Source organism: Felis catus, chromosome D3, assembly GCF_018350175.1.
Source record: "Felis catus isolate Fca126 chromosome D3, F.catus_Fca126_mat1.0, whole genome shotgun sequence".
Lineage (NCBI taxonomy): Eukaryota > Metazoa > Chordata > Mammalia > Carnivora > Felidae > Felis > Felis catus.
The window spans coordinates 57,367,130-57,382,779 of record NC_058379.1 but is presented as its reverse complement, the minus strand read 5'-3'; the positions used below and the strand labels follow the sequence as shown (position 1 = coordinate 57,382,779).

Sequence of the window (15,650 nt, the reverse complement as noted above, 5' to 3'; positions counted from 1 at the left end):
GCAAAGAGTAAGTAGATCTTAGCTGAAGACACAAAGGACTCTGGAAACCAAGGGAACAGGAGTCAAATGAACAAACTTCTACGAAAAGACCAGTTCTACGTCGCGCGTCTGGACAAGGCGCTTAAGGAGTGTCAACAGGCTTAACTACCAAGGACCTAAGATGTTCCAAGAGCGCCTACTTTGTTTTTGGATATGAGCACTCCATAAAGCAACAATGCATACATATGGGAGGTTTTAGTATTGATTTTCTACAGAGAACTGACTGGTGGTTACCAGAGGCAGGGGTGGGAGCGGGCAAAATGGGTGAAGGGGGCCAAAAGGCACAAACTTCCAGTTATAAAATAAATACATCATGGGGATGTAATGTGCAGTGCGATGACCATAGTCGTTAATACCGTACTGCATATTTGAAAGTTGCTAAGAGAGTACATCTTACAAGTTCTCATGACACGAAAAAAAATTTGTAACCATATAGGGTGACAGATGTTAACCAGACTTATTGTAGTGATTGTTTCTCACTATGTACAAATAACGAATCATGCTATTGTACACCTGAAACTAATATAATGTTGTATGTCAACTTTATCTCCATAAAAACAAATTTACTTCCTAACTTCTGTACTATTTGCAGTTTTAATGAGCATTCACTATTTTTGTAATTCTTGTTTAAGATTTTGGTTTATGGCCATGAGGTCCCATAAAAAGGCTCTCTGCACCTCCATGCACCAAAGGGAAAAAGAACGAAAAATAAAGCATCTGAGGGGCACCTGGGTGGCTCAGTCAGCTGAGCGTCTGACTTCGGCTCAGGTCATGATCTCTCAGTTTGTGAGTTCAAGCCCCACGTCAGGCTCTATGCTGACCGCTCGGAGCCTGGAGCCTGCTTTGGATTCTGTGTCTCCTTCTCTCTCTGCCCCTCCCCCACTTGTGCTCTGTCTCTCTCTGTCTCTCAAAAATAAATAAATGTAAAAAAAAAATTTTTTTAATAAAGCATCTGAAAACGTCAACAAAAGAACACATTATGTGATCCCGTTATATTGGGTTCAAGAACAAGCGAAACGATCGATGATAAAAGAAGTCAGAATAGTGGTGATCTTCTGTTGGACTGACTGACAGGGCATACGAAGAAGGTTTCTGGCGTACTAGAAATGTTCTCTAATTGGTCTGGGCAGTGGTACATGGATATATATATATATATATATATATATATATATATATATATATATATGTAAAAATTGAGATATGTACTTATAATTTTTGTGCTTTGTTGTGCTTCAACAAAGAAAAAATTTTTTTAAGTTGGGGGATGGGGTAGTCCCAAAGTACACCTGGAATTTTCCCTGGAAACAGAGCTGAAAAGCCCTGGTGGAGGACAAGGGTGTAATATCCCAATCCCCTTCCAGCAGGGGCTGGTGAGTGCAAAGCCGGGACCAGGATAACCAAGTCTAGTTTCAGCACTACGTGCAACTCCCATAAGCAATGAGAACTACAGTTTCTTCATCTGAAATGAGAGGGCTAGCACTTTCCAGTCCTAAAATCCTTGGATTCTGGATTTAGCCTCCAAGTTACAAACATTCCCTTTGTGTTTTGTAAAAGGGAAAGTTTTATGTTCAAAAGATATTATGGTCATCATCAGGGAAATACACACCAAAACCACAATGAGATACCACCTCACACCTGTCAGAAGGGCTAACATTAACAACTCAGGCAACAACAGATGTTGGTGAGGATGCAGAGAAAGAGGATCTATTTTTCACCGCTGGTGGGAATGTCAGCTAGTGGAGCCACTGGGGAAAACAGTATGGAGATTCCTCAAAAAGTTAAAAATAGAACTACCCTACGACCCAGCAATTGCACTACTAGGTATTTATCCAAGGGACACAGGTGTGTTGTTTCGAAGGGACACATGCACCCCAACGTTTCTAGCAGCTCTTTTGACAAGAATCAAAGTGTGGAAAGAGCCCAAATGTCCATCAACAGATGAATGGACAAAGAAGATGTAATATATATATATATATATATATATATATATATATATATATACATACACACACACACACACACACACACACACACACACACACAATGGAGTATTACTCAGCAATCAAAAAGAATAAAATCTTGCCATTTGCAACAATGTGGATGGACTAGAGGGTATTATGCTAAGCGAAATTAGTCAGAGAAAGACAAATATCATATGATTCCACTCCTGTGGAATTTAAGATACAAAACAGATGAACATAAGGGAAGGGAAGCAAAAATAATATAAAAACAGGGAGGGGGACAAAACGTAAGAGACTCTTAAATATAGAGAACACACTGAGGGTTGCTGGAGGGGTTGTGGGTGGGGGTTGGGCTAAATGGCTGAAGGGGCATTAAGAAGGACACTTGTTGGGATAGCACTGGGTGTTCTATGTAGGGGATGAATCGGGATTCTACTCCCGAAACCATTATTGCACTACATGCTAACTAACTTGGATATAAATTTTTTAAAAAAGATATGATCAGCATATGCATTATAGAGTCCATCAAATTTGAAAGTAGAACAGAGATACAGCAACCACAGCCCCCAGCGGCCCTCCCAGGCACAAGGCACAGGCTGGTCCACTTAACCTGTCACACCCACTGCCTGCTTGTCAGCCCTGCGCTCAGACACCAGTAGGAAACACGGTCCCCTCCTGGTAGGAATCAGGATTGCAGCAAGCCGGTCTCCACCTCCTATTTTTTCCACACAAAGAACCCTAGAAAACCACTGACCTGCTCTCTCCAGGGCTCTGGGTCCCTGAGGAGGAGTGTCACTTGATGCCGGGATAGCTCAGTGAACACCCAGGGACCATGAAGCTGCACCATACTTCTAGACCCAAGGAGAGCGAGCGAGGCCATGGCCAGGGAACTCTGTTGCACGTTTTTGCCAACGACTACAAACAGGAATCACTACAAACAGCCCATCTTTGTTATTTTTATTAAGCTACCTTTGTACGTGTTTCTGAGTGTGCACACATGTGCCCAAGACCACAAGGCACGTAAGAGTCACAGGATCCCTGGCTCACAGTGACGGGCGTGTGCACACCTCTCCTGGCCTGTGGACTAGGAATAAGCAGCCGGACACAGCTGTCACATAATAGTGGGGCCATTTTTTGCCCTAATAGTCTGATTCCCTTGGGACTTCAATTTCCTCTAAATACAATGAAGGGGGTTGAACTAACTCTTTCTGGAGCTGACCCGCTAATACGTCAGGGCCCTTAGCAGCACCTCGGGTGGAAGTGAGCAGCCAGCGCTCTCGGTTCTGTCTGCTGATACAAACATATAATATCTACAGTTACAACTTTAAAAGCTTTCATAACCACCCTTTTCACTCAAAATGATTATGGAAATAGGGCAAGGCTCCTAGGGAACAGGGGGCGGTGGGAGGAGGGGCAATGAAACTGGGTCAAGTTCAATTCCATTAAAGCAAATGCTAAGAAATGGAATGATTAAAAATGAGAGTTGGGGTTCGCTAAACATCATGAAGTCATCAAGAGAGACGTGGGAGCTGGACCCAAAGGGCTTTGTAACTTCTCGGGGCCTCAGTCTCTCGTCTGCACTCCACGACTCTCCAGGCAGGTGCAAGGCTCATCCTCAGAGTCAAGTGGTTACACCTGCCTGCTATTCCCAAGGCAAAGGATCTTACCTGGCATTTAATTGCTGCTGAAGCTCCAAAACGCTGGGTCTATTTATCAGCAAATACTGTGCTTCATTCACCAGAGAAAGGGTGGCTGTTGAACCAGCAGATTGATCTAAAAGTGAGGGGGTATTTTTAAAAGAAGTTGCTAAATACACACACACACAGACACGCACACACACACATAATGTCCATATATATGTATATATATCTATATCTATCTATCTATCTATATAAATTACTCAGCCATAAAAATGAATGAAATCTTGCCATTTGTGACAACATGGATAGACCCTGAGGGCAGTATACTAAATGAAATAAGTCAGACAGAAATGCCATATGATCTCACTTATATGTGGAATCCAAAACAAACAAACAAAACAAGCTCATAGACACAGAGAACAGACTGGTGGTGAACAGAGGCAGGGGGTGGGGGAGGGCAGGATGGATACAGGATAGAGTCAAAAGATACAAGCTTCAGTTATGAAATAAATACATCACGAGGAGGTAATGTACACAGTGGTGACTATACTTAATAACATTGTACTGCATATTTGAAAGTTGCTAAGAGAATAAATCTTAAAAGTTCTCATCACAAGAAAAAAAATTTAACTGTATATGGTGACAGATGTTAACCAGATTTATTGTGGTGGCCATTTCTCAATACATACAAATACCAAATCATTATGCTGTACATCTGAAACTAATATAGTATTATATGTCACGTATACCTCAATAAAAAAAGTTTAAATAAATTAAAAAGAAGAATTGCTTTCTCGGCATGCAAACGAATCCTGCTTCCATTGGCTTGCATTTTTAAAAAGGAGAGACGATTTCTATAAGGGAAAAAAAAATGGTGGCCTGGAAATAATAAAAATGTTCTAAGCATTGCTTAAACCTCTCAGAAATAGAAAATGAGCTGTTAATCTGGAAAAATAATAATAATAAAATGCCCAAGCGAAATTGTCCCCAGCAAAGAAGACCGGGAGGCAACATTTAGAGAAGCAGAAGTGAGAGGGAGGCAGGGATAGGGAGCTTCCCCAAGATGGTGGAAAGCGGGACCTTGATGAGAGCCACAGGCCCAGGAAGGTCTGAGTCCGGTCAGGGAAAGCTGTCTTTTGTCCTTAGGCAAGTGTGTGATATTGACTTCAGAAATAACTAATACGAGTTTTAAAACTACTAGAAGGGGAAAAAGCCAGCGAAAGAAAATATCAAGCGTGCCCAGAACTGCTAGCACTTTCTGTCAGACCATTCGTTGGGAGGCCGTCGCTGTCTTCACGGGAGATGTTGAGAAAAAGTGTCAGCTGGGCCAAAGCCTAGCGAGCTGTCTCCGAACCAAATGTGTGGAACCCAGCACACACAAGAATGGATACTTTTAAGACAATTGCTTTTCAGATCCTCTACTTCCAAATGTTCTTTTTGCTAAAATGGTTCTGTCAGAGGAGGGAGGTGGAATCCCAGCCCCCTCCGCAAAGGCCCTTTTGGCACTTCCCAGAAGAAAGGCTCGCCTCTCCTAAAGCACATTGCCATGGAGGCTAAAACTCCAGGGTGGAAAACAAAAGCCCCATTCAAAGCCCTGGGGTCTGTGCTGAGAAAATACAAGCCTCTAAAGCTTGGGTGAATGAGCCTCCCCTAGGTCAGATGGGTTCCCATTCCTCACTATACACAAAACTGCCCAACCTAATTAAGTGGCCACATGACAGATGATTAAGTCATCATAATGTTAGATCCCTGTGCTTTGGTCATGTGCCTCAGAAGAAAGGTTTGAGTGACAGTGCATTAACCAAATTCCTTCAGTCCCCAGCTCTGTAGTGACTTAAATAGGGTTCTCCAGAAAAGAATCAGTGCTGAGCATGGGCTATTCTGGGCACAGGTGACATTCATTCATGGATACGGGAATGAATGGCAGGGGTGGGGCGGTGGGGGAGGGCTCAGGCATCTCAGTAAGAGATTCCTTCTCAACAATGTTTTCTCTTTCTGTTCATTAACTATTTTTCAAAATGTACAATATCCTTCTGTTGCTTTGATAAACTGCGTACCATTAAAGAGGGACTCAACCCAAAAGATCTCCTAACACTTAGACTCGTGATCACCGTAAACTTGGAAAATGTGTATACATTTCCATTTATATATAATTGTGGCTTCACATAAATATGGTAGAGTGAACAAGAAAAGATTTTCAAGCATACAATATATAACACTAAGATAAAATTCCGTCAAGGGAGTGGAATGGAAGTATAAGTCGAAGAAGGGAAAGGAAAGAAAGAAAATTCCTGACCATCAAAAGACAGTTTGTCCATATATATACTTTAATGAATATTCTTGAAAATCAAACCACTAAATGTTGAAATTCCACTGGCCAATTTAGATGACAGCGTAAATAACGTAGCTTTAGAAAGGTTCCTCTCGGGTGTACCAACCTAAAATTATTCAAAGACCAGTGGCCTAGACCGTCAGGGACCTCTCCACCATAAAAGGCATCCTCAAAATATAATGTTCTCAAGCTGACGCTCCCTGACACTGCATCATGCAGGGGACAGACCTCTCCGCACCTACCTTTGCCTCACCCAGGTCCCCACCTCCCACGAAGACAGTCACTGTCACTTCCTGCCTGGCCCCTGTGCTTCTCTCACCTCCCTCTCTGAAGCAGCCTCCACATCGCGCCAAGAGTATCTTTCTAACACGTGTGGCATCACGGAACTCCTCAGCTTAGAGTTTGCAATGAATGCCCCCAACCACAAGGTAGCACTTACTGACTCCTCAGGCCAAGCATCCATCCTTTCTCCCCAGCTCTCCCCCATGGCTCCCCTCCCACCTTCAACCCTCCTAAACACCTCTCTGGGCCCATGAAATGCCAAGGCCTGCCATATTGACTAGCCTTCCCACCTCTCTCTGCCTAGAAAACTCCTGCTCTCATGTTAAGACGCAGTGCCAAAGTCATCTCCTCCCTGAAGCCCTCCGTGACTCACTCTCTGTGGAGAAGATACCACCCCCCACCAACCCGTGCCCTTTGCATAGACCTTTATTGTCACCTTTATGTTAGTGTCACTGTGTACTGGTAGGTCATTGCCTCTAAGCTTAGATCTTGGAGGACCACAGCCGTTGCTTCATAATCTCAGCCAGCATCCTAAAGACCCAGCTGAGCCCCAAGTAGACAGCAGGCACCAGGAACCACTGGACCTTATTCTACCAACTCATTTAGATGGTGACCCTGGTCCCGTCGAGCCCCACTCCTTGCATGTCCCTCCTCGGAGTGCCCATCTCTCTCTCCCCTTTCATCATGTCTCTAAGCTTACCCACTCCCAAACACCATCAGCTCACCCCCTCAGTAAGAGCAGCATACATTTATTCCCATTCTCCATCACATGGCAACTCAACTTCTTGCACAACTTATGACATGACAAACTGTCAACACTTCTAAAATGTGCAAGTATTTTACATCCGTTGAATTCTCTATCATACGTATTCAGGGACTCATGGGTTTATCTGTGCAGGTCACTAGATCCAGTCACTGGTCCCCATACTGTCACAATGGTACTCAGATTTACAAGCCAGTCTCTCTGGGAGCTAATCACTAAGCCAGGTCATCCTTACACAAATCAGTAATGTGGCAGTGACCCCTTCATTCCTTCATCTAGTATTTACTGAGCAACTACTATGTGCCAGATGCTGTTCTGAGCACAGCGGATGCAGCACTGAACAAGTGCACAAAAATCCCCGTCCTCCCAGGGCTTAAAATGTATCACAGTCTAATAAACAGAATAACTGAGTGAAATGCATGGTCTATCAGATGCGAAAAGCACCCCACAGAAAATAAAACAGGGAACGAGCCACAGAGGTTCAGGTGGGGGCTCTGGTCCTGAGGAGAGCAGTCAAGCAGGCTTCCCTGAGAAGCTGGCACTTGAGCAGACACCTGAAAGCGATCTCTTCTTCCCATGTGGTACTGTTAACTTCCAAGTACAGTAAAACCTTGGATTGCGAGAAATTTGTCTCTGAGTGTTCCGTAAGATGAGCAAACCTCTCTCTCTCTCTCTCACTGTGGGATTGTGGGTGATCATGTCCCATGCTTGGATGGTCAGTCTCAAGCTGCAGTGTTTGGCAGAAATCAGTGATTTTTCAGAATGTGGGAAGGTGCCCACAGCTGGCACTAGTGTATTTTTTTGTCACTTCAAAGCCCCTATGGACAGTCCCTTGCTTTTCCATACAAGAGGAAGCTTAGGAATGTTTTGCCTCATTCTAGGTCAGGCTGCCTGCAGATATAGACCTTTTCCTCTGCTGCCTTATTGCCAGTAACATTAAACATAGTATCTGACAAGAGTTCATTAATACTGTACTGTAGGGGCACCTGGGTGGCTGGGTCGGTTAAGCGTCCAACTTCAGCTCAGGTCAAGATCTCACAGCTCGTGAGTTCAAGCCCCATGTCGGGCTCTGTGCTGACAGCTCAGAGCCTGGAGGCTGCTTTGGATTCTGTGTGTGTCTCTCTCTGCTCCTCCCCCACTCAGGCTCTCTCTCTCTCTCCTTCAAAAATAAATAAACGTTTAAAAAAAATTTTAAATACTGTATGTAGTCAACATCTGTTAGTGATAATGAAAGTTGTCCTATACAATAACCCTCCTCTCTCTTGTCTCCCTCACACCAGTCACAAAGGTTTTTAAAGGTAAGTACAGATTAATTTATTTTTCTTTATATTTTGTATTTACTTTATTATTTTGTATCATATCACTGTACTGTAATCATTTTTATATGAATATTTTTGGGTCGTGGAACAAATCATCTGAGTTTCCATTATTTCATGGGGAAATTCACTTTGCTATAAAAGTGCTTTGGATTACAAGCCTGTTTCCAGAACGAATTATGCTTGCAAACCAAGGTTTTACTGTACTTTCTTCTCTGCTGTCTCCCTTTAGCTCACAACAGCTACGGCAGGAAAAACCACCAGCATTTTTATAAATCGAAGGCATTGAGGTCTACACCTGTCTGGGCACCAAGAGGCTCCGCATTGGCCAAGTTCCCAGGCATGTGGTGACAGAGCCAAGACCAGCAACCAGGTTTTCTCGTTCCCACATACAAACTGAGGACATAGCAAGCTGCCAATGTTTTTTTGTTTGTTTGTTTGTTTGTTTGTTTGTTTGTTTGTTTTCAGGGAGAGACAGAGCATGAGCAGAGGAGGGGCAGAGAGAGAGGGAGACACAGAATCTGAAGCAGGCTCCAGGTTCTGAGCTGTCAGCACAGAGCCCGATGCGGGGCTCGAACTCCCAAACTGTGAGATCATGACCTGAGCCCAAGTCTGATGCTTAACTAACTGAGCCACCCAGGCGCCCCCAAGCTACCAGTGTTTTTATATAACCCAATGAAATTGTGCTTCTAAACACGACAGACCGAGACAGAGCACTTGTCAGAGGCAAAACAGCTGAGTGGAACCCCACCTCTACCTCCTCGGGGTCATCCTAGAGACCACACGTGGGTCCTCTGGACCACCCTGCTTTCTGCACAAGAGCAAGTCACCCTGGGAATTCACTTCAGGGGCTGATTTTTTCTTCAATGTTTATTTTTATTTTTGAGAGAGAGGAAGAGAGAGAGAGAAGGAAGGGAGGGGCAGAGAGAGGGGGACAGAGGATCTGAAGCAGGCTCTGTGCTGACAGCAGCGAGCCCGATGTGGGGCTTGAACTCATAAATCATGGGCTGATTTTGATGTATGCAAGAGCAAACCCAAGTTCCTGTCCCCTAAGAACCAACCAGAAATGTGATACCTTTGACCCGCTTCTTTGCACTTCTTTGAAAGTTCGAACTTTGTTTGAGCAATTGACATGGATGGCCAAAAAATCTTGACAACCAGCTTGAAATTTTTTCTCCACAATTATAAGTATTTACCCTGGGGGAAAAAAGGGGAGGGGTGGTGAATGTTCTATAGTATTCCTTTAAGTAATAATATAAATAGCAAAATTATTTTCAATTGTAAGATACAATACAATATAATACTAAATGTAACGTAAATACAATATCGGGCCCCAGGGAGAAGGGAGCACTCAGGAAGCTGCAGGCGAATACCCAAAGCACAGGAAGACCCAAGGTCCAGCGCTCATGCGAAGCCTTCAGATCAGATAAGAAGCTTTGGAAGTTCCTCTTAAAAGACCTTGTTTATGTCCATTATAGCCACTGAATACCACCAAGCTTAGAATTTGAGAGCTTCCAGAGCAACATTTTGCTTTAAGAAGCCCTTGAACCCAGACATATGTTCTGGGTTTTTACCACACACCAGCGAATCTTTTCCCTCATGGCCAGACCACATGGAATAATAGGTCTGGTCTGTGGAAAGAGCACTATGCCTCTCAGTTACCAGTATAAGTGCATCCATTGATCCAGTTTTTTAAAAACTCTGTAATATTAGAGACTTTTTAAGTATAATTTCAAGAATTTAACTTTTTTATTCAAAAAAATTTTTTGAATTTTTTAAATTTTTAAGTAGGCTCCATGTTGGGCATGGAGAACAACACAGGGCTTGACCCTGAGATCAAGACCTGAGCTGAGATCAAGAGCCAGATGCTCAACCGACTGAGCCACCCAGGAGCCCCAAGAATTTAAATTTTTAAAAATTATTCTAGGGGCGCCTGGGTGGCGCAGTCGGTTAAGCGTCTGACTTCGGCCAAGTCACGATCTCGCGGTCCGTGAGTTTGAGCCCCGCGTCAGGCTCTGGGCTGATGGCTCAGAGCCTGGAGCCTGTTTCCGATTCTGTGTCTCCCTCTCTCTCTGCCCCTCCCCGTTCATGCTCTGTCTCTCTCTGTCCCAAAAATAAATAAAAAACGTTGAAAAAAAATTTTTTTTTAAATTATTCTAAAATCTACCCATCACCAGAATTCACAATGCAAAATTGCTAATAACCTACATTGGGATTACAAGATAGACATGTCCTTAATTTTTCCTGGATCAAATAGCTGCCTGTCTGTATGTAGAAAGGGAAGAGTAGAATGAAACCTCATTTAGTTTCACATTCTCTTCGATGCTTTGAGAGATTGCACTGAAGTCTGTTTTCATTCATCTGAGCACTGATGGATCTGAGAAGAGACCTAACTACCTCTTTATTAGCCAGAAAACAGCATTGCTCTCAAATGTACAACCAGGAATGCACCTTGTAAATAACAGCAGGTATCCCTAAATGGCTAGGGAACATGCTTGGTAGGTTTGAACAACAGCAGGGGGCAGTGTGGTCAGCATGGAGTTCATGAGGGGAAAGAGGCAGCAGATTGGATGGGAGGGGGCGGTGCGCCTGAGGGCAGATCTACAGGGCATTGCTCTCTTCCCCCTCTGTACTACCCTGCAGATGGACCTGAGATTTTTACCTGTGGCAGAGTCTCACCTGTCCGCACAGACCTTGCTTTGGCAAATCTGAGTCCGTTCACCATTTTCCTCAAGAGGCACCGCTATAGGCTCCATCCCTAATGAACATAGGTTAGAGACAGATTTACCATCACACAAAAAGAACAACAATATAAGTGTAAGTCCATTATCACAAAGTATACAAGAATTGTCATGACCCTGGAAATTGATTGCATCAAATAATTGGCCAGGTCTTAGAAATCTCTTTGTAACACAGAGATTCTCTTTAGCATGGTCATCACCAACAATAGCTTGTACACCAAACAGCCTTCTTACGGAAGACCCTGCACTCAGGCAGTCACATCCACTGCAGTCACATCCACCACAGTCACATCCACATATATATATATTTATATAACACTATAAATCCCTTAGAAGATTTCTCTACCTCTGGGTGACTCCACATACTAAAGCCATTGTTTTCCCTTACATCCTTTAGAAATAGGCGGGCATGAAGATTCATTCTGTAAAGATATCAGCATGGAGCGGTATTTCTCAACAGCTCCTGGGAGTCAGCATCCAATTGGATTCCTGCGCCAATCATTGTTATCATGATGGATAGATAGATAGGTAGACAAGACAGACAGACAGACAGAAATAAAACTGTTACTATGTTAGTGGGGTTGGGAAGCTTTTTTAAAAATTAGTTACATGTATCATATGTATGAAGGAGTATAGAGCATATGTATGTAACAGTTTAAAGAATAATAGTTAACACTCATGTACCCATTAGTCAGCTAAAGTGGTATCCATTCTTTAATAAAATCAGAGTGAGATACGTGGATGAAATGAGAGGAAACTAGCCCAATGCCATTAAGGTGTGAAAGACCTTTGGTAAAGGCTGGAACTGCCAGGCCCTCTGTCACTCTGCACTCCTTGTCCTCCATGAGCCATTAAGAGTATAGGGAAAGGCAGGAAGCCAAGGCACCTGAGCAGAATGTGTGGTGCCCTCTATTCTGCAGACACTCAAAGAAGGAGCTCCTCCTGTGTGACTCACCTGTGCCCTCTAGCCCTCTCAGCATGGCTGCCAGTCACACCGCTCACACTGTCCCTCAGGCAAGTTCATGTCATGCGTGCCTGCGTCCCTGCCCCTCTTGGTCCTTCCTCATCACACAGAGCACAACACAGCACAGCAAACTGGTGCATCACAAGCTTCAGATCATGCCTGCTGCTCAGGCCCTGTCCATCACAACAGGGCTTTCACCACGACAAAGAAAGAGATGCAACTATTTGAGTATCTAGAATTCCATAGGGAACTACGTCCCCTGCTTGTCTGCACCTTACACATGCACAGCCAGTTCCACACTCCTGGCCCTGAGTGGGGAAAGCCAGAAGAACTAATCCAGAATGCTCAAAAAGTTCAGAGAAGGAATGTGTTGTGCTGAGTAATTATAGATGCTGTCATGTCAAAGGAGTATGGATGGGAGAAGGATATAGTGGAGGTATGCACACACAGGGGAGAGCAGTACAGCAAGCTTGGAGCATTGGTTATGAGGAAGTAACCACAGCAGTGGAGACAATGTGGACAGTTGCACACCCTGGACAGCCAATGGCAGGCCTGTGCTCAGCCTCTTTGTATCCTTACCCAAGGCTCTAAATAAATCACACAGGGTCTTTGGCCTTCAGCTGCCTTCTAAAGGTCATTGCAGACCTCTGGTTAAGACCACAAAGTCTGGAAGCCATCCATGAATTGAACTCAAGGGCCCCCAACAAAGTTCATGGCAAATGAGTTCATTATGTACTAAGCCCTATGCTCAGATCAGAGATACTGAGAAATAAAAAAGCCTGACCTCTGGATGCCTAAAATCTTTGGGAGTGACAAATCACACACAGGAAACCATTAAAATGTCTTGTTTTACTATTTATTATTTAGTTTGTCCTGTCATGCATTGCCAGAGGATGTCCTTACTCCACCCACAATGCAGGAGTCCCCTGAAAGTGAGCAGAGTATCTGATACATGGTGGGAGGAGGCACAACACCACCTCACAAAGTGCTGCTGATTTGGAGTGGAAGATATTGGGTATTTGTTTTCTTTCTTTCTCCCATTCTTTACATTCTGGGACAAACCCTACTTAGTCATGATATATATTTTTATGCTTCAGAGAATAGAAAGGAAGAGAAGCAATCTACTCAATTATTTTTGTAAGTTAATATCCTGGGTACCTAAACTTAAATAAGAAAAGCACAGTAAGAGAAGATGATGTATCAATCTCACTAATAAATAGGCAGAAAAAAAATACTAAATAAAATATTAGCAAACCAAATCCATCAATGTATCAAAAGACCATTGTCAAGTAGTGTTTTTCCCCCCAAGAGTCCAAGGATAATTTACTACTAGACAATCTACTAGTGTAAGACATCACACTGATAGACTGTAGGGAAAAAAATATGATGACCAACAGATGCAGAAAAAGCATTCAATAAGAATTGACTACTAGTCATCATTTGGCTAAATAAGAAAGGAACTACTTTAGCCTGGTAAAGCAAATCTACCAAAAACCTACAGTAAGCATCATTCTTATTTTTGAAACTTTGAAGGCATTCTATTCAAATCAGTAATAAAGAAGGATATCTTCCATCACTGCTCCACCATTATATAAGAAGGCCTAGCCAAAGCAATAAGGTAAGAAAAAGAAAGAAGATAAATAAAAATTAGAAAGATATGCTACTACCATTATTAGAAGACAATATACCTATTTACACAGAATATGCAAGAAAATCTTCAGACCAACTAATAAAACTAATAAGAATTCAGAAAAAGTACTGGGTAAAACATTAACATACAAAAATCAATAGTGTTTCTATATGCATTGATAGCCATTAAAATATTTAATAGAAAAAAGATAGTATTAAAAATATTCCAATAAACTATTACATAGCAAAAAAAGTGTAAAAGTTTCTGGAAAATATTATTAAATTTTGGAGTAATTAAAAAAGTCTTAAATGGAGAGAAACACTGTAAATAAAAGACTGGATATTATATGATGTAAGTTCTTTTGAAATTAATATATTATACTACAATCAAAATATGATTACAAATATATGACTGCAAAATATGTGATTTTGCAATAAAAATCCAAACAGGACACACCAATAAGTATACAGAGATTGTCAAAGTGGATAAAAAAGCACGAGCCAATTGTATGCTGGATACAGGAAACTCACTTTAAATATAGTGATATAGGCAGATTAAGAGTAAAAGAGCTAAAAGGCATCCAAATCGGCCAGGAGGAGGTCAAACTTCCACTCTTCGCAGATGACATGATACTCTATATGGAAAACCCAAAAGATTCCACCAAAAAAACTGCTAGAATTGATTCATGAATTCAGCAAAGTTGCAGGATATAAAATCAATGCACAGAAATCGGTTGCATTCCTATACACCAACAATGAAGCGACAGAAAGAAATCAAGGAATCAATCCCATTTACAGTTGCACCAAAAAACATAAAATACCTAGGAATAAATCTAACCAAAGAGGTGAAAAATCTATACACTGAACACTATAGAAAGCTTATGAAAGAAATTGAAGAAGACACAAAAAAAGGGAAAAAGATTCCATGCTCCTAGATAGGAAGAACATATATTGTTAAAATGTTGATACTACCCAAAGCAAACTACACATTCAATGCAATCCCTATCAAAATAACACCAGCATTCTTCACAGAGCTAGAACAAATAAGCCTAACATTTGTATGGAACCAGGAAAGACTTCGAATAGCCAAAGCAATCTTGAAAAAGAAAACCAAAGCAGGAGGCATCACAATCCCAGACTTCAAGCTATACTACAAAGCTGTAATCATCAAGACAGTATGGTACTGGCACAAGAACAGACACTCAGATCAATGGAACAGAATAGAGAACCCAGAAATGGACCCACAAACATATGGCCAACTAATCTTTGACAAAGCAGGAAAGAATATCCAGTGGAATAAAGACAGTCTCTTCAGCAAGTGGTGCTGGGAAAACCGGACGGCAACATGCAGAAGAATGAACCTGGACCACTTTCTTACACCATACACAAAAATAAACTCAAAATGGATGAAAGACCTCAATGTAAGACAGGAAGCCATCAAAATCCTCGAGGAGAAAGCAGCCAAAAACCTCTGTGATCTTGGCTGCAGCAACTTCTTACCCAACACGTCTCCAGAGGCAAGGGAAACAAAGCAAAAATGAACTACTGGGACCTCATCAAAATAAAAAGCTTCTGCACAGCAAAGGAAACAATCAGCAAAACTAAAAGGCAACCCACAGAATGGGAAAAGATATTTGCAAACGACATATCAGATAAAGGGTTAGTATCCAAAATCTATAAAGAAATTACCAAACTCAACACCCAAAAAACAAATAATCCAGTGAAGAAATGGGCAAAAGACATGAATAGACACTTCTCCAAAGAAGACATCCAGATGGCCAACCGACACATGAAAAAATGCTCAACATCACTCATCATCAGGGAAATACAAATCAAAACCACACTGAGATATCACCTCACACCTGTCAGAATGGCTAACATTAACAACTCAGGCAACAACAGATGTTGGTGAGGATGCAGAGAAAGAGGATCTGTTTTGCATTGTTGGTGGCAATGCAAGCTGGTGCAGCCACTCTGGAAAAC

General features: G+C 42.3%; 1 protein-coding gene across 5 annotated transcripts in view; it reads right to left on the bottom strand.

Annotated features, from left to right (window-relative positions):
• MOCOS (molybdenum cofactor sulfurase) overlaps nucleotides 1–15,650 on the bottom strand; it is a 56,230-nt gene that overhangs the window by 7,456 nt on the left and 33,124 nt on the right. For all 5 annotated transcript variants that reach the window (XM_023241876.2, XM_045042101.1, XM_045042100.1 and 2 more), the window contains 3 exons: nucleotides 11,013–11,091; nucleotides 9,409–9,530; nucleotides 3,668–3,773 (listed from right to left, as the gene is read on the bottom strand). In XM_023241876.2, coding sequence (XP_023097644.2) covers nucleotides 3,668–3,773; nucleotides 9,409–9,530; nucleotides 11,013–11,091 — 307 coding nt within the window. The remainder of the gene's footprint in view (nucleotides 1–3,667; nucleotides 3,774–9,408; nucleotides 9,531–11,012; nucleotides 11,092–15,650) is intronic.